The sequence below is a fragment of the Sylvia atricapilla genome, chromosome 1, assembly GCF_009819655.1.
Source record: "Sylvia atricapilla isolate bSylAtr1 chromosome 1, bSylAtr1.pri, whole genome shotgun sequence".
NCBI classification, from domain to species: domain Eukaryota; kingdom Metazoa; phylum Chordata; class Aves; order Passeriformes; family Sylviidae; genus Sylvia; species Sylvia atricapilla.
The window spans coordinates 61,581,150-61,607,109 of record NC_089140.1 but is presented as its reverse complement, the minus strand read 5'-3'; the positions used below and the strand labels follow the sequence as shown (position 1 = coordinate 61,607,109).

The window sequence follows — 25,960 nt, the reverse complement described above, 5'->3', positions numbered from 1 at the left end:
AGATTCTTTAGTTTCTGGGAGGCAACTGCAGACTGGCTTCAGCCCACAGGATTCCAGGGCCAGCAGCACAACTCCTCATCCCTTTCTGAGGAAGTGCCCTGATTCCCTCCAAGAGGAAACGCAATCAGACCTTAAGGGAGACATTAGATGCCCAAGACACTACTGAGGCTGGTGCTACAAGGAGAACACACACAAAAGGACAAAAAAAGACTGGGCAAATTAAGGGCAAAGCTTCCACATAAACAGAGAGGGGTCACCTTGTCTCTGTTTCAGCAGGAGCAGGATGGAAAGCTCAGCTGCTGTGTAAAATCCAGCAGACCTGAACATCTTCCCTCACAAGCATGATTTCACTCACCCACTCACCCATTTTCACATTAGGCGTTAGAGATCAATAATGCCAGGCAGTGACACAAAGCAAATTCTTTATTCAGATCAATCTTTTAATCCCATCTTGCCCTTTAAAATAAATTAGCAAGTAAACTCTTCCATGAACTATGCCCTAAATCATAATGTGGTCACAGGACAAAAAATTCCCATCAGAGAAAAAAAAATCACTTTTTTTGGAACTTGTGTTGGTTTCACTGGTTTGTTTCTTCTCAAAACATTAAGACTCTGCAAAATTTTAACCTGACACAAAAACCAGAATGCTGTAAACAGCAGATTCTTTCCTCAATCACACATTAGTTAAATGTCGATAAAGTAATACCAATATTTTAACAAGGGAACTGCTTCTACAAAATCCTGAAAAAAATATTCCTGGAAAACATTTTAAAAAATGTTTCAGTTGGTTTTGATGTGTGGTACCAGTCTATTTTACTGGGTTAAGTGGATTTAAAAAAAAACCAAACCTGACACAGCATTTTGCAGCAGGTTATCTCAATGCACAACAAGCACTTAGGAATCAAGCCTCAAAACATCCCTGTAAGTCAAGGACTTTGCAAGCAGGGAAACTTGCATCAACAGTTAAGTCAGATGTTAAGATCACACAAGGACTCAGTCTTGACTCTTGTGGTGATCATATCACATCACAATATTTTGTAGAGAATGATTTATTATGACTGTGATAATCACTGTTCAGGTTTCCTATTAGTGTTATCTGCTGGAATGTAACCCCTCCATAAGAAAGGATGTTTTTGAGTAGAACAAAACTGGTTTTTGAGTAGAACAGCGTAGTCCCATCCACTACAGAGCTTTTTCAGATTCAACCCATAACTGCAAGTTCTAAAACACTAACCCTTAATGGCTCCTCGCTCATTTTGATACCAAAAAGGAAGTGCTGCATCACTAAGACTAACAAGTAAGGCTGATGTAGCAATGAGTACCAGCTGCATCATTGGAGAAGCACAACTCTACAAACCGCAGGCTGGTTGTCCCCTCTTTTAGATTTGAGTTCCCCCTTCTGTCTTTTGTGTTTCTTTTACTTGGCTTTAAGTTTTGGCTTAGCCAGTTATCAGTGCTACCAGACACCGATTCCCAAGGGACTTGTCTTGCCCTCATCACCAGCAGGTGTCACACTGGAGGATGTGAAGTACCTGTGCTGCCCAGCTCAGGCTGCAGTCCCTCCTCCGGGGTTTGCTGGGGAAAGCCTTGCTCCCCCTTCCCTCTGCTGGGGCACAAGTCAGTGCCAGCACCTTGAGCAACCCCATGCCTGTAGTCTTCTGTTTGCACCATCTCTCTCCACAACCAAGGGATGAAAAGTTTCCCAGATGACAGCTGCCCACAGCACCAGGCTATCAGGCAGCTGATCTAACTCTTTACTAGCTGCTTTCTGTGTCTCTCTCTAATCACAAGATTATTTGTTGATTAATAGTTGTATATTTCTGTAAAAGAGAAAAAATGCCTCTCTGTGAAAAATTTTAAATATATAAAAACACTTCATAAAAATATTTATTATAAAAATGAAATGCCCCATGAGCCTGTAAACGTTGCCTGTAATATCTCCATTAACAGAAATAATTTGAAATGCAGTCATTCAGGCTCTCCTCTGCCCTCTCCAGTAAGATTTTAAGATAGCCAACAGAAATGCTACTTGTCTTGTACTTCGATCCTCCTGCAACCCGTTTTTCTTCTTACTTTTTTGTTTACAATACAACAGTTTGATTTCCCAATGCTGGCAGTTTTCTTTGGAGGCATCATTTGTCTTTGCTTTTAATAGAGTTCAGCGTGGCCTGATTCTGAGCCCTTCTTACAGAGTGAGTTTGAGGTCTGATTGGTAACAGGAGCAACACCAGGATGCTTAGAATGTGCATGTGAAAATACACAGACCTGGGAACAAAAGCAGAAAGAACATTATACTTTTGTTGTGAATAACATGAATTCTACAACCCAAATATGCAGAATTTGGTGCTAAGGGATGAATGCAGAATGTATGAACCTGACTTAGAGAGCACAAAAATATACCCTTTTTTGTGAATTTTGCACAGTCGTGGAATATGTTATCTGCTAACATGGATGAAAATGCTGCTGGGATGATAATGTGGCAAGGAAACCATCAGCAAACCCTAGTCTGACAGCTCAGATAAACCCTTGTGATTCAACCTCAGACTTGTTCAGACCATCTCTCTTTTAATGTTAGTATTAACATTAACAAGGCCAAGTTCTGAAGAAATATCATTCATGCTTCAAAAAAATTTTAAAAAGTGACAGAAAGAAAAAAATCAAAGTGCTGAGATTTGAAATAAATCAAAAAATTCAGCTTTTAACTGGAGAAGGTTGGGTAATGACATTTACAGAAGGCCTGCATTTTGAAGGTAACTGCTCAGAGATATCTGTATTTGGTATGTTTCTAAACATCAAATATTTTTATTTCAAATAATTCAGTATATATAAGCTCAAAGAGAAATAAAAAATACTTAAACCAAATAGATGAGGTTTCTGGAAGATTGTGGAAGATGATGTTTGGGACCAATATGGTCCAGCTGTTAAACATAGCAATGGACATTTCCGTGGTTTCATTTATCCATAGTTTCTAATATCCTTGTAAGGTGCTTAAGACTGCTGCTTGTGGTGTGAAGTGCTCCAAAAATTCATGCTCTCATCCAAAAGCATAACATTTCCTTGCTTACGATTCTCTAAATTCAAGTGTAAACTGTAAGTTAACCAGGGCAAAAGTCACCAGGGAAATATTGTTAAGAAATGAAGCTAAGAAAAATTTGGAGTAATTTTTATTCCATGGTAAATTTCCTGTGTTGAAATCAAATGTTTCAAGAAACAGGAATAGAAAATGTCAAAATTCAACCTCCTGCAAACAGACAGCAGCTATCTCAACACCAGTTTCGTGTCTTTTATTTTGGAGGATGGAATTGTTCTTGTTCCAAACCAAAAGCTGTTACTCTGTATTGACAGTAAAATAAGAGAAGAGTAAAGCCATGTAGCCCCTCTCTCTTTTCTAATTATTTTCTCAATTTCTCTATTTAAACTTGGTTTTATTAGAGCGCATTCAATGTACCTCTGCAAACCACTGTTTTCTTATTTTTAAGGAGCCTGGAGAAGTACTCACTTTGTAAGAAAAGAAGCATGCTTTCGTAACAAAAAGGATACTCATTTCAAGGAGCCATGCCCTCCATATCTCCTGCTGATCCATCACACCACCTCTTAGAGGCATTCAGCAGCAGGAAGCCTGGTCTTTGCTCAGCACCTCCTTCCTACTGCTCACTCACATTATTCCTAACCTCTTCAGCCTTGGCTACTGCTAATGGTTGAGATCCAACTATTTTGCAAATGGAAACCAAGTATATGAAATGCCAGGTAAGGGCACAGAATGAGAAGATGCCTTGGCATTTTTATAATCTCATTAAATTACAGGAGTGTGAAAGTCACCTCTTATACTTTAGCAAGCATCCTGTCTGAGCTCCTTTCCAATTTGAATTTGGAATGCTAACTGCCTTTCAGCATGGTTTGGGTTATTTAACAAAACTCTGCGCCACCCTGGAGAATAAAGTCAAGGGGAGAGGACTTACTTGTAAAACTTTATGGTGGGCTCCACGGCCAGCATAACGAATGGTGCCACAGTGTAGCACACAGCCAGCTGAGTGACCGCCCAGGTAACAACGTCGTAGGCTATCTTAAGAGGCACTGACGAGAGGAAGTAATGTCTGCAGTTGTTTCTTATCTGCAGGTCAGGGAGAAGTAAGCAGAAAATTATATAAATTCATTTCTTAGCCAAAGTCACATGGACACACATGTGGCTGCTGACCACCATCATTAGTATCACAGGAAGGTTTATACACCAGTTATAAAGCACTGGGAGCAGGAATACAGACGTGCACTGTATTATGCACAGACTGGCATATTCGAGATCTCACAGTCAACCAGTGGCAAACAGAGAAGTGGCTCTCAGCTTACTGTGTCATAACCACAGGTGCAGACACTCTCAATCTGGGTGTCTGGAAAAATATTTTTTGGGAGGGAAGCTGTTCCTCCCTCCTGGTTTTCATTCCTTACTGGTTATCAATAGTAAATCAAAGTTACTTTAAATAAACAAGTAAGGGCTTATACCTACAAGTGTGTGCCATTCCCTAGAGATTTTAAGTTAGTTTCACATCTGTGAAATCCTCATAAATGGGAGGCAAAGCACATGTTCAGCAACCTGCTCTAGCGATAGTGGGTAATGTTGGTCACTAGTTAATTCTCCTTTCAGATTAACCTAGTTATTTACCCATAATCAAACTCCAAAAAACAACAGTGGTGCCTCCCAGCCCTGCACAAGTGGCTGGTTCAACCTGAAAGATCAGCAGTGATAAATCTAACAACAGTGAGACATGAACCCTGTTCTGTCTTTGGTAACTCTACACAATATAAGGCCCAAAACCACAGAGACCATTTTACTGCAATTGCATACACAGAAATTGTTCAAGTTTGAGCTAATGCTCAACCCATGGCAGCTTCTTTTGCCAGACTGGGCCCACAGTAAATTACAAGCCAGCATACAGGCAACATGACGCAGCAGAAGCCTGGAATCCAACACCACCTTGAATCCCAAGTTAATTTGACTGCATGGACACAGCTGGTGGCACCCCTAACCGTACATCATCAAGCAACATTTCCTGTGGCAGCCAGGGACAGCAGTGCATCACGTCCAGAATTGGTGCTGGTTATAACTGATGGGTACTTTGCAATTAGCATCAATGCAGAACAGAGTTTCAGCGAACATCAAGCCTGCAAAGGCATGAAAGAGGGCTCACAGCAGGGACAAGCTGCTGGACCATGTGAGGGTGCAGCTGACAGCTGGGTGGTGTCTAGCATGGGCCTTAGAAGAGAACAATGAAAGGTACATACTGCTCTGGCTGCGAGTGTGATAAGGATTCCAGTAAGAAACGTAAAATAATATCCAGGATAGATACCATGCCACAGGGCCGACAGGATAAATGTTAAAGCCGTAGGGTACCAGGGAGCTCTGTCATAGCAGACACTGCAAAAATGAAAACAAAACAGAAGAGGTTGAACAATGGCCACTGCACTTGAAATCCTTCTAAGGTCTACTACCTCTGTTTTCTTAGCAGTCTTATCATGGTTCAGTCACAGACTAGGGCATGAGGCACTCTCCCTTCATTTAAATGGAAGTTTAGATGGAATGAGGAAGCATGCTTATATGCAAAGAAGTTTCCAAAGAGTGCCTGTACAACAAATATTTCTGGTGCTCAAAGCATTTAAATCAATAATGGAATACAGGGCAGGCAAGACTTTGTTCACCTTTACATCTCTGTTTGGAATCATACATTACCCTTCCAAACTCTGATGACAGATCAAGAGCAAGTTGAAAGACAAAGAGATGTGACCCCACCCTTCACTCTAGTGAAGAGAGATATTTTTAGGCACAGTTATCTGGCAGATGCTGGGAACAACAGGGAGTGCCGTAAACTATTGCAAAACAGGGGATTCCAGCTAACTTTAGCAGCAAAAATCTTACTCCCAAGATGCAAGGATAACAGTTCCAGAAAACAACACCCAGCCTATTTGGCTATCTGAAGTTTCAATCAAATACTGTGCTCCACAGAAATTAGTCAAGATAATAAATAAAGGAACATTTAGGAAAAGGAATCTTTTGAATAATGAAAAATAGTAGACATTGACTTTTAAGATGCATAGCTTTACCATCATTTTAGTTACAATAACTACAATAAATCTGTGCCTGCATTTCAGACACTATGTTGACTGTACGCCGAGCTTTAATCACACCAGAAAGTGAAATGAGTAATGAGACACAGCCCAATCTATAGAATTTAGACTTAGGATAGTATTTATCATATGTGCCTTAACAGTCACAGGTTAAAATCAGATCATCTCAGTGCTATAAGTCTCTTCTCCATATCCTAAACAAGGACTCCCTGACAAGCATCTTAGGGTAACTCCAAACCAGAGTACACTGGGGCTCTGAAGATTTTGACCTTACTTCTCACCGAATTTCTGGATCCCAATGACACAGCAAGACTCACCTCTGCGTGGAAAACATAACATAGCAGAGCAAAACAGTACAGGAAAGATAATGGAGGGAAGCAACAAAATGCTATTGCTTTCTATTATGGAAGTTTTGAACAGCTCGTTTATGACTTTGCTGCTCGTATATAAAATAGGAGCATTTTATACTTGCAGCAATAAAACTTTACAGCACCAAATACCCTTGTATTGCACCAACTATCAAAGACACAGGAAATAAAGGAAGGACAAGAGGCTATACATTTATCAGAGCCACCAGTCATAGTCTTTTCCAGGCCATGGAGAGCTTGTGGATCTCACAAGCATGTAACTGTTTAATTACTCTTACCGTTTCAGCCAGGCAGCTGTCTGAATATTCCAGTTCTCAATGTACATTTTAAAACTTGTTGCAGTCTAAGAAAGAAGTTCACATGAAATATTAGCAATGAAGCCTGTACGGTAATACTTGCAATTTAAATTAGTGAGGAGGTACATGGAAAATATTAATTCTAGCAGCTAACTTTTATGAAGACTGTGCCACAATCTATCCTTATACTAATATGACTTGGGAGGGACATTAACTAGGCTGATGGCTCTCTGCTAACACTTGGCACTTACTCTAAAATCTCACTTTGTTCCATATAATTAAGTATGGTGTTTGGTAACTTTTCAAATAACAGGAAATCTGAGAAACTTTCTTGTTTTATATGCTTGGCCTTACTTTCAGTTCATAAACAGCTTTATTTCTGGAAGAGATATCTTGCCACCCATTATGCAATCTGGACTTCCCTACAGTACTACTAAAACAAAGTGTTATTAAAAAAAAAAAAAAGACATTTATTTTAATTATTATTACTACTATTACTAGTATTAGTATTATCACTACTACTACTACTACTTGGAGAAGGAAGGGGGAAGACTGAAAGACATGGGCAAAAAAAAGTTAGAACTCAATTTAGAAACCAGTTCTCAGCCCACTGCTAAGCTTGAGAAACCAGAGTGGATTCCAGTGTCCTGAGAGAACCACCAATACCTCCTCATCTGAGCTCCCCCAGATTTAGGGCACTGCTGGACTCTGTTGTTCAGCATCTGTTCCCCTACTGCTGAGCAACTTCACCTCCCAACTCCACCTTGGTCCCTCACCTGCTGGCAGAAGCCTCCAAGGACACCCTGGCCAAGTGGGTAAATGATTCAGTGACACTGCAATATTTTGCTGTATCACCTGAAGGCAAGGGCACACTGAAAAAATGGATTACGGGCAAAGGCTTCTGAGGGGAATGTGCAGATATCTTTGCACTTCCATGCAAGATCCTTAAAGCTAGCATTTCATCCTCTGCATTTAAAGAGTTAAAATGATTAGCAATTCCCAATGCAGCACCACCACATTTTAATTGCATTACCGCACCAAGAGGAGCCAAGAAAAGCACAGTTTCTCTTCCAACTAATATTGTCACTCTCTTTTGGCCTCCTTTAAGTTCCTCTGTTACATTACCAAGAGAGGAAGTAGTTGCTGGCTGTCAAAACAAGCACGCTGCCAAGGCTTTCAAGTCCCCCACGTGCACTTAGCCCCCGTCATGTTTTAAGGCCCACACAACTCCTTCCATGTGCTTATCTTTCTACAGATCAGAGAGGCACATTTAGCACTCAAGTTCCCAGCTCTGAAGTAATTTTACACATGCAGGTGGCTATACCTGCTGAATATACACAGGCTGTATCTGTATACACTGCACAATCACACTTCAACTCCCAGCGTTGCTGTTGGCACACAAAGTGATGGTTCGAGGCTTACCCAAAGCCATGGTCTCTGTAACCTCTCTTTTTCTCGTTGCACACATGATCAAATCAGACAGCACCCCAATTTATGCTCTTGGAAACAATTTCTGCTCTCTGTTGCCCATGTGACCAGCAGAGGAAGTAAGTTTTGAGAGGCTGCCAGTTCAAGTGGGTAGAGAGGAGCAAAGGCTCCTGTTCCCTTCATTTGGTTTGATTGAAGAGTACTGGCTGCATTTTACTTTCTTCCTTCAAACAGAAGTTGCCCCAGCCCACCAAACTAAGAATCATTTCCTGCCCCAAAACTGAATCAGATATAGATTCAAAATCACAGAGTGGTGTCTAGGGTGCTGCTGTCAAGAAGTGTAAAGCATTTCTGGGCTGTGTATCCTGTACTCATCAAGGAGTACACTGAAGATAAATCATGGTAAAAAAGAAAAAGAGAAAGAATGTTGAAAAACAAGGAATGTATAATGAGACCTCCAATTTTGGCATCTTCAATGAAGAATTGCAGAGGCTCTTTTATTTTTGAAAAGAGCTATTACAGCATATTCACTTAGTCACAGATTGTTCAGCAATAAAGCAGTCAACTTATTTTTATCTGTGATTACTTTTAAAATCACAACTAGAGAATTACAGAGGGAGGCTCCTCCTATTTCTAAAGAAGAAGCCTTTGGAAAGCAGTCTCAGACTCACAAATATTTCCACATCTCACTGGCACTCACAAAATATTCTTCAGGGCAAACAAATTACACGGGCCATCTTTTGCATTAGAGACACAAACATGAATAGTTTTTGAAAGGCTAATGGATCTTAAAAGTATGCAGCAGTCACAAGGAAGCAGTGACAGATGTTTTGAGAAACACTGTGCCTCGCTGCATGGTGTTCAACCTCAGCACCCATCTAGGCTCTGTGTGCCCCTGTCAGCTCCCACTCAGGTTGCTTGGTCTGTACCTGTTATGACTCCTACCCTTGCTTTTCTCCATGTACCAGAGGCAGTTCAGCCCTTGCACATGTTTGTGCCACTTGTGGCAGCCTCCTTCACTACCACCACTCATCTCAACCGGGCTACAAAAGTGAAAGATTGTTAGAAGTAAATAAACAGAAGACACCACAGATGGTGAAGAATCATAGCTGTGAACAATTTACTGACCCACTGAGCTCAGCCATAATCTACAGTAATTAACTGCTCATTTATTAAATATCTGATATAATTATTTATTAGCCCTCACTAAACTATTTAGAAATACAACCTGAATACAGAGTGTGAGGAAGCCTGTGAGACAGATGCCTTTTATCTGTCCAACAGATAAAATACAAAACCTCTCAATGCTAAAGAGGAGCAGCCTGGTAGCATAGATTTACTTTCCTTTCAGTAAGGCCTTTACCCATTATCATCCCCATTTCTGTATAATTATGCCAATGCAGCCACTCCTTTATCTCACCTCAATGTTCCAGATATTCAAATTGGACAACAGGTCCCAGCGGAAAGTGCCTCTCTCATCAACTCCACTGAATCCATAACCAGCTGCATTGTTGACTGCATCTGCTGCAATGTCAAAGCAAAACAGGTCAAAATCAGACTGCTGGAAGAGACATGTTTTCTTACAAGTCAGTATGGCACTAAACAAACATTTAAGCCAGCTTTGTAGGATTTAGCAACCTCTCTTTCTAGGAGAAGCTTCTTCTTTGCAAAAGGGCATTATTATGAGGCTACACAAGAGTAATTTCCTCAAGAAGAAAGACTAGCTACTCCGTGTGCAGAAGAAATAAAATAAGAAAATAACGAAGAATATAAATCACTTTTACTATTATTTGGCCTTTATTATTCATCTGAGACAGATATTGCCATAAAATGAATGAGCATTTTTCTCAAAAGGGCACCTGGATGTCACAGCATTTTCCAGAATTAAAATAATAATAATAATAATATCTCAAAGACATGCTTATTATTTCTATTAAGAATTCCAACATGGCTATGTTAATTAAGACTGCCATTCAGAATTCTGCAGACAAAGCCTTTGCCTAATCCTGTTGCTGAGTGTCTCACTGAAGTGCCTCAAACCTCTATGAACCAAATATTGAGTAACTTCAGTTACATACTTAGCTACTTTAAAGCAACTAAAAGTTTGGATAAGAGTAGGCATTGCACACTGATGCACTCTTGTCAACCATCTCCTCTCTCAGAATGCATGGGAGTCAACCTCATCACTGGGTCTCAAGACTCTGATTTCAATGTGCCCCTGCTAGAAATACATACTTGGAGAGCTAAGAAAACAGAAGGGATAATTCATTATTGTCTCTGGATCACTAGTTGCAGCCAACACTGAGAATCATTGGGAAAAAAAAGGGAAGTGCAAACACAGGTAAGGCTTTTCCTTCTAGGTCATTTACAAAATACAAGCCTGGTTATTCTTTAAAAAGGTCAGCATTTCTTCCCCAAGAATGACAACTGATTTTACTTTGTAAATGCTGTGAGTACTGCACAAGCTCATGGAGAAGCCCTAGGGCACAAAACTAAGGAGGGAACTTAATTACAAGCAACAAGACTAACAACAAACAAACAAGCATCCTGAAACTTTCTGGTTTGTTTTCCACTTTCCTAAATGAGATAGATTTTACTGATGGAAAGAAAGTTCTCCATTTCTTAAAATTTTCTCCCTGTTTAAAAAACCCTGAAACAATAAACAACCCTGCCTGAAGCTGGCCAACAGGATCCTGCCCAGCCTCAGAGACCAGTGAGCTCCTGGGTTTGCTCCTCCTTGCTCCAAGGGTAGCAGGGACCAAATAATTAGTGTTTCTTTGGCAAAACCAAGAAACCAGGCATCACTGGATGAACAATAATTATGTAGCAGACCAGGCTGCTGTTTGCAGAGCAGGGTGTGAAGCACACAAAGATGAAGCTGCTCACAAAAGCTTCCTTTCCCTGTGGACTCAAACCGCTCGGGCTGTGTGCGGCTTCCACGGCTCCTTGGATGGAGGCCCTCGGAGCCCAAGTGGCTTCACTGACAGCTCGGAGTTAGATTTGCAGGCGTGTTCCCAGGACTATCGCCAATGCAGCGAGAAGTTTATTTTTTCCCCCAAGGATCTGGAGGAATCCGGCGGCGCAGCTCGCACACAATGGCGTGCCCGTGTCAGCAAGGGCTTTTGTAATGCCCCGGGCCATGCCACCAGCAGCAAAACTGGGAAGGGATAAAAAAGGATAAAGTGCCTGCTGTTCTGCTGCCTGGATTTGGGATGTGAATAGAGAAGGCCTCAGCCTCCACTATGCAATGCATACTTTTCCGTGAACTGCCTCATTTGGAAGACATTTCTACAGCCTCTACAGCTTGGTCTTGTCACAAATGCAAGTTCAGTTTATCTCTTTAATAACAGACTTCCAGTTAATTATAATGCCAGAAAAAAATGCAAGCAACAATTTAACATCGGATCCCACAAAAGTAAGTTTGTGAGCAAGGCATTCTTTATCTCAAAGCCTTTCCCATCCCACACATGCCAGTCCTGGCTGCCTTCCCTGAATCTGACAGTTTTATTCCCAGGAGTTTATCGCAGCCTTGCAATGAATCTCCCTGGCTATTTCCATCCTATCTGAGTGACACCCTGTTCAGCTTCAAAGGTAGATGCATTGCCTGCTGGACTTCCAGGATCTCCCCTACACACAGTGTCTTGTAATACCAGCAAAATAATCCAAGATATTTGCAGCCTGGCCTAAAGGATTTGACTCCTCACACATAGATGGTGAAATGTGACTTGTAAAACAAGGTAAAAGAGACAAAGATTATTTTGACCACCAGTCTAGCTGGCTCCTGAAAAAATTTGCTTCCCTCTTTAGTGAGCCCTCTTACTTCTCCTCTCCCTTTTCCTTGCAGAGATTTTGGTCCTTCCCAACACTTCCTTTGCTCCCCACAGTCCTCCAATCCCTTCTCTGGACTGCTCAAAGCCAAGCCATATACAGGACCCCACAGCACTTTGGAGGCAAGGCTGATGAGCATCAGCCCCCCAGCAATGCACAGGGTCCCCTGCCTAAAGGAACACATCCCTCATGTGAACTACAGGTCTAGGGACAATTTTATTTCCCCCCATCCCAGGTTCCAGACTCCCTCCCCAATTTAGGAACTTATTTGCTACACACAAAATTATATAATGTAGCCAGACTTACCCAACGTCCATGCAAAATAATACTTTGGTTTTGCTGCCTGTGTTACAACATACAGGTAACCAAGTCTTGACAAGAAGGGAGTTTTATCAAGAAATTCGTTATCAATAATATATGCCATAGGGAAGTTCTTGGTAAGCGTCAAGAATAAAATGAGAGATACTAGTGTGATACACAGCTTGTACATCACTGCTCCCTAAAAAGCACAAACAATGAAACATTCATTAGAAACATTTGCTTAAGGGGAAGAACAAGGCAGTGCTCATGGCATACAAAAACAATGGGCCTCAAGAACCATAATGACAAAGTTGATACTAATTAATTTAGAAGAGATGACCAAGAAAAGGCCAGAGTCACAGCTCTAGTTTAATTTGGTTTACTGAACTACCTATAGATAGGTAGGACAATCACAAGTCAAAATCAGTGATGAACTTCATGACAGACTCCATATCAGTGTGCAGAGATTCTAAAACAGGAAAGGAAACAAATAAACCAAGCCCTACTGTGGAAAGCAGAACTCTCTAAATGTACTGTCCTCCCCTGGAATTAAGGCTGGGTCCTCCTTAACCCAAAAACACTGATCTTGAGTGCAACAGTAGGTCCTACTACCCAACTACCACCCAGAAGTCTTGCCAAAAGTCACTTGTCCAAAAAGCCTCGTGTTGTTGCAGCACACCTGTACTCATGATGCAGGGTATGTGCTCTGTCACAACATTTTCTACTACTGCTCCCTAGTTTCTTACACACCATTATTGACAATCACAGCAGTAGTTCAAAGCTTGTTGCCAAATACACACCATGAGTAAACCATTCTTGATCCAGTTTTAATTAAAACCTTATCTGGCACTTGGATACCATGTGAAAATTGACTCATGCTCTCAAAAGGTTTAAAAAATGCAATATACTATTAAAACAACCACGTATTTTTTGATCCTTTTGATTTTTGATCTCTTTTTATGTATTCTCCAAATTCTGGAATAATGTGGGTTTTTATGCAGATATTAATATTCTCTTCTGACTTGCATCCTCCACAATATAGGCTTTATTCTGACCTCAGTCAGACTAACATAAATCAGAACTAACACCACTAGAGTCACTAGGAAGACAACTGTGTGCAACAGGAATCATTATACAAAAGCACATTCTCAACTTCAGAGGGGACATTCTGCATTCATTCACAAAGCTACACATCCAGTGTCACCTTAGATAAGAGAGTGAAATCTGGACCTCGTGCTACCCAATCCTGCTTTAAAAAAGGCTATTTTATAAGGAGGTTTTAAGTAATATTAAAAAATATATAAAACAAAATTAGCATTAAAACTATGTGAAAGGATTACTTCTTGAGTCATCCTAAAGTGTGTGAGATACTCTTGCAAATTACCTGGACAGGCCACAGATTCTGATCGGCCGTGACTCATGTACTTCCAACATCTCCTGCACTATGGGGGAGATTTGACTTTTTTGGTTTTTTTCTGACATTTCCTCTTCTGTCTGGAGCTGAGCTGCCACTTGTCATTGTCAGAACCTGCAGCCTATTCCCATCACTGTACAAAGGACACCCACCAACAACTGACCCGTTTTGCATGCCAAAACCATTTGCTGAATTCACTAGCCCCTGCATCCCTGACCTTGTGATAAAAACAGCAGCCACCCACAGAAAAAACTCACTGTAACTTTTACTGGCAAGATAACCCAAAACTGGTTTTCCTTATTAGCTTTTAATTATGAGAATCATTTACAAAGCTGTACTTTCCTGGCCCTTGCAATCAATTTTTGTCATTTTAAAACTTACAGTTGGAGAAGGATCAGGAAGTCTGTCATAACCCTTCTGCTTCCAGTTCACTTCTAACAGTTTCATGTGCACATGCCTCCCTTCAATGAAGGCAATATAATCCTTGTAATTGCTGCAAGGCCCTGCTATGATGCTCATAAAATTGAGGAGGTAACTTAAATACTCCAGTAAAGAAGGTCTTGACCTGTGAAAAATCAGCCACACACAACAGAACAAACAAACAAACAAACAAACAAAAAGATAAAACACAGCAAAGGCTTTCACTAGTGTTTTTTGTTGCACTGTCTGCCTCAGTTCTCACCTCTTTCCTACCCATTTCCCCCCAGCTGAAAGCTCTCTAGATCTGTTCTGGGAAAGATGAAACAGTCCATCATATTCTGGTGATGTCTGGTAGATGGCAGTCAGAGCAAAGGTAACATGGAAGTGTTTAAACTACAGGTGAACTAATGCTAAAGATTTGAAAAGTTGTATTCTTAGAAACTTTTTAGCTAAAAACAGTAATAAATTTGTCCATTTTGGACAGGTCTGCAGTAGCAGGAGTGAGAAGCTGGTAATTGGTTTTGGACACCTGTCCAGGATGTCAGGGACCATGCTGCCTTGTTATTCAAACCACAGGGCAGGGAGTCTCTAAAACCAGGGCTCTCAGTCCTGAGAGGAGCTCTCATCCACTCTTCAGTCCAGGCTTTCAAAAAATGGGAAGCATCACGTGAGACATACAGGAAGAGAGTGAAGAAGCACTCTCTCCTACTGTTCAAATAAAGGAAGTAATTGCCTGTATTGCACCATGAACAGGAAGAGGAACTCAGGGGGAAAAAAAATCACATGAATTGAAAGACGGTTGAAGATTAAAGTCAAAGAAAGTCTGTCACATTAATTTTTTTCCATTTTGCATGTGCATATCCCACCAGTTCCTTCTGGGGCTGTAACAATTGCAATTTGATTGTAAAATGAAGGAGGCCCACGGTCCTTGCTACAGATCAGTAGGATGGAAAAAGAAAGATGCAAAGGCCTCTCAGCAGTAGCGTAATTTGTAAATTGTTAGGCTCGGGGTTTTTATAGGCAGAAAATGCCAACATCCAAATTGTGCACTGTGTCCTGCACTGCATTAGAGTGAGTGCTCTCCACCAATGTCCTAATAGTCACCATTCAAGTAAACATGGAGCCCTCAGATGAGAACACAAACTTGGGCACAGTGCTTGAGGACTCTCCTGCCCAAGACACAGATGAACACGCGTAATGAAAACACACTTAAAATTCCTTATGACTAAAACAAATTTCTAACAGAAAAACTAAGCAACAGTTAAACATTTTCTGTTGCCTACTTCTATTCTGAAGTGGAATTAGTTTGAATAAACAGTTAGATTAGCATTAGGATTTTCTGCATTCACCCTACTGGTTATTGTAGAAGTTAGTGCCTGAATGGTATGTTCTCTGGCAAAAGCATTTCACAGAAAGATGCAGCAAACAATTTGGGGTAAGGGTCATGTTTCTGTCCTGAAAAATCAGGTCCAGGATGTGGGCTTCCTAGCTCAACAGTAAGATTAAAAATAAAGTCATTAGTTTCAACTTGGATTCTGCACGTGGTTGGGTGGGGAGACATGAGCAATGCACGAAGGAATGTACAGAGGATGAGTGAGAAACAAAAACGGACCAAGAACAGGAGGGAAGACAAAAGGCTGTATTACCAAAGGGGATTTAAAACTCTTCAGTTATGACTTGTCTGCCACTAACACTTAAGCTACTGGCATCTTCTTTTCTATTATGAACTCATCTACTGTACAGGAAAAAAACCCAAGCCTGTTTGGTGAGAATTTGACTAGAATTAAGGGCCAAGTACACTTAAAAATTATGCTGTGAGCTTTAAAAATAGACCCTATGGGGTCACAGCAAAGTTATACAAGGCTACCTGCAAGATTTTTGCTTTTTAAGAAATTGCTCCCTTACTTTCTGAAGTTCATAGGCAGATTTTCTGATGGCTGAATCTTCTGCCTTGGAAATGAAGGAAAGAATTTCCTTGGCCTTAAACAAACATATCATGGTGAAAAGTAGTTATGGTTCTAAGAGTAATTCTGTAACACTAATTCTTCATTAAAAAAAAAAAGCCAAAACAAACCCATTCCCACACCAATTCAATTCCATGTTGCACTTGTATTGAGAGACAAGCTAGAAAAAAAAAAAAGGGTGCTTAAAGAGGTGCTCTCTCCATATGAAAAATGAGAAGACTAGTTACATATTGTGAAGAACTAGGAGTATTAACATTATGGAAGGAGACTAGAAAAAATAAAATCCAGCATTCAAAAATTATGGCAAAGAAAAGCAGCACTTTAAGTATTAGGCTCAAACCAAAATGGCTTTTTACTATGCAGTGAGTTGTTGACAGGGAAGGAGTATTTACCTAGAAAAATAGCACATCACAGATCAGATGAAGATAACAGCCAACAAATCTGTATAGTATAGTCCTAGCCTGAATTTAAAAGAGTTAATTCAGCAAAGACTTGTTCTCTTGCCTGTGGAGTATATATTTAAGTCAATGAGACATTGCCAAGTACTTCAGCGCTTTACTGACCAGCACAGGGTGATAAAGGCAGAAGTCCTGAACTGAAGAAATAAGGAATATAAGGGAGAAGGCATGTTTGTGTAAGGAGGGCAATGACAGCAGCATTACAGAACCAAAACTGCTCAAGCAAATAGAAAAAGCATGTAGGACTTTTTGGCATCTCATGGACTGGAAAGTAGCAGGAAACATTGTCATGGCTGGGCTACTATGTTGTCCCTGACATTGCAATGATAAAAAAAAATAAACCAAACCAAAACAAAAGATCAAATAACAAACAACCTAAACACTCAACTTTTCTGGAAGAAATTAGACACAAATCACTCAGAGAATTACATCCTTACTTTACAGCAAGCCGATTTTGCTCAGCAGTGAGTTCCTCAGCTTGTCGCCCTATTCCTGGAAAGAAAAGGCAGATTAGATCTTTCCAAAAGACAAACAGTAAAAGCCTTATGCTTGCACTCCACAAATAAATTTCTACAGCAGTAATTTCAAAATTTCTTTGTCACGGGTGGTTTTAATACATCTCAATCCCTGACTTCTATGTCAAGTTCTACTCTACCTCTTCACCCAGTTCCTTACCTCATTCCCCCTTTCTCACCCTGGCTCCACAGTCAGGAAGAGCAGCCATAGCATTCCCACATACACAATGGAAGTGCCAATGCCACCAACTGGCGGCGACCCCCAACAGCCTCTACAAACTGTCCCCAGCTGGAAAAACCTCTGTTGCCAGAAGCTGCTGGCTCATTTAAGCGCAAGCCTCCTGCTGGCTCCTTGGTGAGAAATGGAGCATTTCACAGCAGGAGGAGTGGGCAGGGGAAGGGAAACAGGCACTCAGGAAACAGCAGCTCCACTGGTGTCAACGAGCAGCCCAGCTGCCTGCTGCTGGAGCAAGCCTAAACATACACACCAGTAATAATCTGGAATTGTACATGGTACAGACTGGAAGGGTGACCTCCTGTCGCGTGCACGAGACCTTTGGGGCCAGAGGTAGTGCACAGACTCAATGTCCCCCGGAAAACAATGGAAAAATCTTGTGTAATGGCCAGTGGTAAACAGATGCTGCTTGTAGAACGTACCTCAAAGCTTTCACCCTAAAGCTTTAGCTGCACATACTGCAGGGAATCCCACTGGCTTCAGCAGAATTACACGGGATAAGTCACAGCACTTGATGTGGAGCATGTGCACAGCTCCATGTGCGCAGCCCCAAAAGATCAGGAGCTTGGCACCAATTGACACTGTACCAAACTGTTCTAAACATACTGGTCATAATTACCAATACACACACAGGACCCACATCCCACAATGACTGCTGATAAGCTGCTCATTTCCATTCTCTCTCCACTGTTTCAGTTCATAAATACTGGGAGGGCCTGAATTTCAGAGAAATAATTAGCACTTAATTACTTAAAGGACTGGGTATTTTGTTTGTCTGTTTCCATTTACGGACAGCTGTGTTAAATTTTTACAAATAGAAATTTGTCACTGATGCTTGAATGGCAAGCTGCTGTCATTAGATCAACTGCTCCATATATGGATGTTTGCAATGTAATGAGCATTTTCCACCATCATTAATCTGTAGGATTTCTGGTCTGTTTAAAACACTCCTGCCTCTGCTGTTGTCTTTTTCCTTTCTGTCTGTTCATTTACCTTCAACACCCTAGGTGTGTACCTCAGCTGCACATTGCTATGGAATTGCAGCAGTACCTGAGCTGACTCAACTTATAGAAGCAGAGAAGCCTCAGCAACAAGAATGCCAAATCACGGTCAATTAGCCAAGCTTCCAGCTGTAACTATTATAGCCAGCTAAAAGCATTAGATTCACTTGTGCAAACCTGGCTTGCACACAATGCCAGCCCCCTGCGTGGCCATCACCTAAATCCTTGCCCACAACAACTCTATAGCAAGGCACTTACTCAGTCACCCACAGTTTGTAAGGCAGTGGGCCTCAGACCATCAGAAATTTGCACTGCAACATCAGTAGGCACAAGCAATAATGCTACTGACATTTTCAGCCTTTGCACTGTACTAGACACAGGCGTTCTACTGGGAAATAATAGTGCTCTTTGTCACAGCACAGCACAAGACTGAGGACAATGTTATTTTGCTTGCAACTGTGCTTGTCTCTGCACTGGGGAAAAGCTACTGAATTCTATCTCTCACAACTCATGGAGTATATTACCACTGAATATATCAGTGCTAGCTTTTTTTTTTTTTTTTTGCTAAATTAACATTAATGACTGAACCTACTCAACAAACATAACTCTTGACTTCTGAGAATCAGTAACAGCTTCAGAGAACTTAATGGAGATACACTGTAGCATCTAAACAGGACATACTGGTACTAGCAAAAATCCAAATTGGGCTCCAAGGAAGTAGAATACTCAAAGGGGAAAAGAGTTGTCTCTCTGATATTGCAAAGGCAGTTTGATCCTGAAAACTGATCAAAACTTTAAGTTTCACATTTCCTTCCACAAAGTGTTTTTTTTTCCTCCTCATTTGGAACAACTCACTGAACTACATTCATGCACTCCATAAATCAACCATAGAATGCACTGGAATAAAAAGGCTGTCTTCATGACATGGGAAGAGATTCCTTTTCTTACCATCATGTAGCTGGCATGCGAGTGTTGTGATCTTCTGTGTAATTATCATCAGCGGACTATAACAAAGACAGAAACAACAGTTACATGTCTTGTAATACAGATTATTCCTAACTTTCTCACTGAATGTCTTTATGCCTTTAAAAGGCATAACTGTATTAGCAACAAGTGGAAAACATCCAATTAAAGCTGAAGGAGGCACTCAGGCATAAGACAATTGCCTGGGTTCAAAACAACCCCACAGTAACTTGCACTGGAATTTTTAATTGCTAAGTGCACACAAAGCCTTATTTTATGTCTCCCTATCGTGCAGCAGTGCAAACTGTAGTTCAGAAGAAATCACACCACCAGGACATACCAGCTTCTGCAGCCCACTGAGCTTCCTTTCAGGCAAAGACCAAATTGAAGCCCCATAAAATGCAAGACTAGAATACAGCAGTGATGCTGTAACCCAGCTCTGGCTCTTCTTACTGTTCCTCTCCTATTGTCTGTCTCCTCAGTGCCCTAAAAAAATGTTGACTCTGCAGATACAGATGCTTATTTCCCCACATGAATAGCTCTATCAATTAGGACTGTGTGCAAATACCAGAATAGCTGTCAGCACAGCAGTTTCCCACTTGCTTCTTGGCCACACAGCTGCCTTGTGAACAGCCTGTATGAGATACGCCATCCAGCTGGGAGTGTATGGGCATGTAGGATCTGGAGCCCCTGGAAAAAGGAGCTGGCTGTACCTGAGCCAGGCTTGCAGCCACCCAGCAGCTTTGGTGCCAACTAAACATGCAGCATAGAAATAGCCACTATTCCCTGTAGGGCCACTCATACTTCCCGTATCCACCTTTAAAGAGCTTCTTGGCAATGAAGGCAAATGTGACCTGCAGCAGCTAAGGAATGGGGAAAAACACTAAACCCAGCTTGGTGGCATCAGGAGCTGGTTCCCACGAGGATAAAGGACACAGCCAAGAACATTTAGAGGAAGGTAAGAGGAAAGATGGGAGGAAAACCGTGGGGAACAACTGACTACTTCCTCCATTGGCTGTGGTGCCCTAAACACGAAACCTGGCGCTGAACATCTGCAAACTGTGGCTGAAACTGCAAACCACTCACATTGCTTGTCCCTATCTCTCTGCCACTGGGGACACCAGCACAGGGTGCCCAGATCTCTCACAACCATAACAGCCACAAGATGGGAATGGGTGATGAGGATACACCACTATTTTAAAAGCATTAGTTGTGATGACTGTATGCAAAACCAGTCCCACCAAAGAGACCTGTCTTCACTGAGGATTAATACAATGGGTTGTTTCTCCATTTGAGAATAAATTAACAACATTAACCAGATGGAGGTTTCTGTTTGAACACAAATGAGGTCTTCAACCTAGAAATGAAAACTCGAGTTTGTACACATTTATTTAACTATTTATGTAGTTTGACTAGTATATGGAACTTTTGAAAGAGACATAGATGACTACACCAAACATTACAGCTGTTTATTTTAACTACTGTAATATATTTTCTGGAATACAATTAAAGAAAAACGTTGATGGGTTTTTTTTAGTTCAAGCATTGCATTTGTCCCACAGATTTCTCAAGTTAAAGAAAAAAAAGGTGGAACTTACATTCAGTGACATCTCTGTCTAAAATAACAGTCAAATACTTACGTTCTAACAGAGATTTTCAAGAGATTCTGGATCATCCTTGACTAAATCGACCAACTGGTTACAGTCAAATGTAAACCCAAAGGCTAAGATAAACTGTTTACAACCTGATTATCCCACTAATGTAAATCAAACAGATAATTCATAGGCTGAGCATGGTAAACACACAAATACTGGCAAAAGACATTACTTCATTCTAAGTGGTATCTTTTTTTTTTTTAACACTTAATATGGTTGGTCTTTTTCAAGTAATTCTGTGTACTCACAAGTAATTCTGTGTGGGTAATTGGCATTTTCTACCCAAAACCGGAATATACAATATATGAACCAATTACTTAATTAGAACTGTTTTTATAATTTCAGAAGTCCCTAACTGAAATGCCAACAAAAAGAAGTTTGTACAAAAAATTCAGAATATACACAGAACTTGAATACAACTGTAACAGAGGGGTTTGTACTGCAGCTCTTCTTGGGTCACCTAGACCACTGATAGTAGCTAAGGAATGGACAAATTCAACAATGACATTTCACCTTCCAACAATACTGTCAAACAGTAATTCTAAACTTTATTCCAATAAATCTTTCAAGAAAAGATATTTATAAGCTGTTTTTACCCTTATCTTCAATATCCTGTTTCTCAAAGTAGATTTTCTCACACAAAATTTAGCTTTGCTTTCAAAGATACATAAATCCTAATCTTTTAAGCATATGAAAAGGCAGATTTTTTTTTAATCCTTAGGAGAGACAGAGGCTGTCACTTAACCAAGCGGTTTTACTGCAATAAACACAAATTTTTATTTTGACAGTGTTTGACCTTTTTAGCTTTATGGGGGAACATTAACACTTGTTTCAAATTGCTTCAATTTGTTGCATATGTTTCTTATGGCAAGCACTTCACGCCAATATTGAAGTGGGTAACTTCAGACCTCGGGCTCTGAGCCAAAACCGTATGACTTCAAGTGTCTAAATTTAGACACTTGTCTTAGACAAGGCCCCTGTGGTAAACCAGAGAGAACCAAAGTGCAAACAATCGAAGGGCAGCAGAAGTAAAGCCTGCACTGAAGTCATACTACATATAAACACAGAGGAGAGAGGTTCTCCTCATCTATATTAGGAATTCATTGCCTCATTGATGGCACACTGTCAGCCAACAGAACAAGCATTCCCTGCACTTTAACCAGAAAAGATGGACAGTCTTTCTCCCTCAAATCCCAGCTCCAGAGGAGACAAGGGAGAACAAAAGTGATGTGTCTGTCAAGGCGAGTGGGAAGGAGAGCCACAAAGTTCATTAGATACCTCCTATTCTCCCTCATGACATCATCATATTTCGTGTCATACATAATTTCTAGAGTGGCTGGAAGGTGGCCTAAGCAGAAAAGGATCTGGGGGAGCGATGGTCAACAGCCAGCTGAACAAGATCCAGTGTGTGCCCAGGTGGCCAAAAAGCCAACGGCATCTTGGCTGGACCAGGGCAGTGATTGCTCCTCTGCACTTGGCACCAGTGAGGCCACACCTCCAATCCTGCATTCAGTCAATTCAGAGGACATTGAGGGGCTGCAGCATGTCCAAAGAAGGGCAATGGAGCTGGGGAAGGGTCTTAAGCACAAGGCCAATGTTGAGTGACTGAGGAAGCTGGGATTGTTCAGTCTGGAGAAAGGAGGATCAGGGAGGACCTTATCGCTCTCTACAACTGCTTGAGGCTATAGCCAGGTGTGAGTCGATCTCTTCACTTGAGTTTTACCAGGGGAAGCTTAGGTTAGACATCCAAGGAAATTTTTCACAGAAAGAGTGATTCAATATAGGAATGGACTTCCCAGGGAAGTGGTGGAGTCACTATCCCTGAAGGTGTTTAAGGAATAACTGGATGTGGCACTCAGTGCCATGGCCTAGTTGACATGGCAGTGATCAGCCAGAAGTTGGACTGGACGATCTCAGAGGTCTTTTTCAACCTTAATGCTTCTGTGATCTCTTCTCTACCCTACTCAGGAAGGTGGAAACCTGCTGTAGAGTGGCAATGGGAAGACACACACTAAATCTTTCATGAGCTCAGTGTCAGGTATCAGTCAGCACTTCACACATAGGGCAAGCAATGTTTCAGAACTAGGAGCATCTTCCTTCCTCCTCTCCTCCTGCCCACCATTCCCCACTAACTTGATCTCAGGGGAACCATGTCTTTGCTGCAGGAAAACAAAATAATGACATTACTGGAACCCTCCCTTAAGGGCAGGGAGCAGGGAGGGAAGAATCACAAATTCCTAAACGTGAGTTTTGATTATTAAAACTTTGAAATATCAGAGTATTGAATGGCTATTTCTATTCAGCTTTCAGGCAGCCTTTAAACAGCAATAAAACACTGAGTAAGTTAATACATTAAATGCAGAACCATATCACATATAATCAATGGTTTCCAACATGATACTTTTTTAACCCTTAGACTCTACTGGAAAAAGTCAATAGTGCTAAAAATAAGAAGGGAAATTACCGAAACTATAAAAGTCCCAATCCTTTTTCTTACTCCCAAATTTTACGAAGCACAGGTTTTTGGAGGGGGAGCAATTAGGTTGAATTTAAAAAGAAAATCTACCCACTACACTTGCACTTACAGATGAAGCACAAAGACTTATGCCTAGAAAGGAAGCATTTGAAATAAAACACATTTAGAAGCCTAAATAACTTGCAATCCATTACATTTGAACACCTATCAATTGCATTGCAGCCACATGCTGAGTGGTGATTCCACACCCCCTCCACCTGTCCTATCAACTCCAGTTACAAACTAGCACAGAAACACAGGATCTGATTTATGTGTGGTGTGATTTCCCTTCCCACGTTTTATATATTGGCTATGAGTGCAACCTTGCATTGTAGCTGCACAGTACCTCCTACACACAAGACATAGTGGCCAACTTTTAATTTAAAAAAAAAAATCAAGAAATAGACCCAGGAACAATTTTATTTTTCAACACATCTAACATAAAATAACAACAGCTCTGGGTTTTTGTTTACCTCACATTAGATGCCTTGAAAATAACACAAGACTAAGATGCAACTGTTTACAGAGAATGCTCAATAGAGGGGTTTACTCCCCTAAATAAACCTTCCAAATGAAAACATACCAGTTAATATAATTTTTAAATACAGCTTGACCCAAAGCAATAAATTTGCCAGAAGCACAAGCCAGTGGAAGTAAAGATGTTTTGTTTGTAGACTGCTGTGGGGGTCCTCCCCACATCACAGGCTGGCTTCTGCACTGAGCAAGCTTCAATGCTTACGAGAGGAAAGACGTTTTCCAAGCACAGTCTGCTTGACCTTAGGTAATCCTGCGGAGAAGTCTGGCACACGCTTGCTAGAAATAGTTTCCACTGACCTGATTTCGCTAAGAGAGGAGGTGGAGTCAAAAGGCTCATAGCAGACAAGACTCCAAAACAGCGAACATTTATTTCAGGGTTACCTCTGCAGCGCTGAAGCCATGACAAGAAGTTCACACAGTCACACCCTGCTGTGACAGTAACCATTGCTGACAAGGGGATGGCCAAGCTGGCAGTGAGCTCATACTTTTGCTTACAACAGTAAAAGAAAGAAGTACTGAAGAATATCAGAAGAAAAACACTTCACTAAACACACTTGCCACCTTCAAAGCAACCTACAATTTCCTTCATGTGATGTGTTGCCTTTTTTTTTTTGTGTGTGTGTGTGTGTGAAAGCTCCCAAGCAGTATTTCTTAAATCTTCATGGTAGAAGCATTTCACTTAAAAGAGTGTTTACTTCTGGAAAAGTGCCCAAGGATGTAGTAGATGCATGGAGATCTCCAGTGGTGATTACCTGCTTGAATTCTGCCTAGTTCCCACACTGCAGCCCTTGCAGGGCTCCTGTGTATCCAATGGTAAGTGCTCTCAGGGCTGTTTCCAGTAGAGAAGCATCCATCCGAGCAGCAAAGCAGCAAACTGACACAGAAAACAGAGTGACCTCCCCCTTACTCACCCTGCACCTGCACTGCTGCACGGCCTCTGGGGACCAGCTGCACCCCAGGGCTACCCAGCCCTGCTGGAACTGACACTGCAGCAATGGACTGCGTGTCACACATTTAGAAAATAAGGAAATAAAAATAACCAACTGAGCTTGCAGAACCAGATGATATTTCTGCTCTGTGTTTTAACATGGTAACAGAGTACATCCATCTTTGATTTCATCGGGAAATTTATTTCCTTTGTGAAAAATGGCTGCTGTACTTTTATTCTTTCCTCTTGTGGTTGAAACTAGAACCCACTGAGAGAGGAAGAAAATAGCAACAAAGCACTAACCACTCAGCAAAAATTCACTGCCTGAGGTGACACTTGTTACTGAAGCATCTGCTTACATATGGCTTTTTGAGAGGGCTCTCTCAATGATCATCCCTTTCTAGGTGGTTTGCTGAGAATGCTGCTGCTGCTCTGCATTTGGGATAGGGCAAACACAAAGGTGGTGTCTGGAGAATGATGTCCACCAAGCATTTGTCTAAAAGCTACAGATTTGACACATGTAGGAAGGAAAATTGTTCAGGTCTCCCAGATACTTCAGCTATGGTCTCTCTAAGACCAACAAAAGATTGAAAACTGTGCCAGTGTGTGTAGCGATCTTCAGAAACTGAGTTTCTCTTTTGTAAGGAATGGCAGCAAGAATCATAGAATCTAAGACTAGAAAAGATCTCTAGGATCATTGAGTCCAGCTGTCAAACCAGCACTGCCATCTTCACCACTAAACCATGCCCCCAAGTGCCATAACTGCATCTTTTTTAAACACTTCTAGGGATAGTCACTCCACCCCTTCCCTGGGCAACCTGTTCCAATGCTTGGAAACACTTTCCATGAAGAAACTTCTCCTAAAATCCAATCTAAACCTCTCCTGGAATAACCTGAGGCCATTTCCTCTTGTCCTGTCACTTCTCATATGGCAGAAGTGACTCACCCCAGCCTTCCTACGTCCTCCTTTCAAGCAGTTGTAAGGAATGATAAGGCCTCTCCCATTCTGCAGGCATAA

The 25,960-nt window shown here is 41.2% G+C and overlaps 1 protein-coding gene across 2 annotated transcripts in view; it reads right to left on the bottom strand.

Annotated features, from left to right (window-relative positions):
* Positions 1-405: 405 nt before the first annotated feature.
* Positions 406-25,960, bottom strand: part of MBOAT1 (membrane bound O-acyltransferase domain containing 1) — a 56,903-nt gene continuing 31,348 nt past the window's right edge. Inside the window, exons 5-13 of one of the 2 annotated variants that reach the window (XM_066323960.1) lie at positions 19,293-19,348; positions 17,031-17,085; positions 14,133-14,316; positions 12,344-12,536; positions 9,630-9,733; positions 6,764-6,828; positions 5,278-5,410; positions 3,960-4,111; positions 406-2,265 (exon numbers count right to left, since the gene is read on the bottom strand). In XM_066323960.1, coding sequence (XP_066180057.1) covers positions 2,133-2,265; positions 3,960-4,111; positions 5,278-5,410; positions 6,764-6,828; positions 9,630-9,733; positions 12,344-12,536; positions 14,133-14,316; positions 17,031-17,085; positions 19,293-19,348 — 1,075 coding nt within the window. In that variant the 3' untranslated portion in view covers positions 406-2,132. Of the gene's footprint in view, positions 2,266-3,959; positions 4,112-5,277; positions 5,411-6,763; positions 6,829-9,629; positions 9,734-12,343; positions 12,537-14,132; positions 14,317-17,030; positions 17,086-19,292; positions 19,349-25,960 lie in introns of those variants that run through there. The other variant, XM_066323969.1, reaches the window with a different exon arrangement.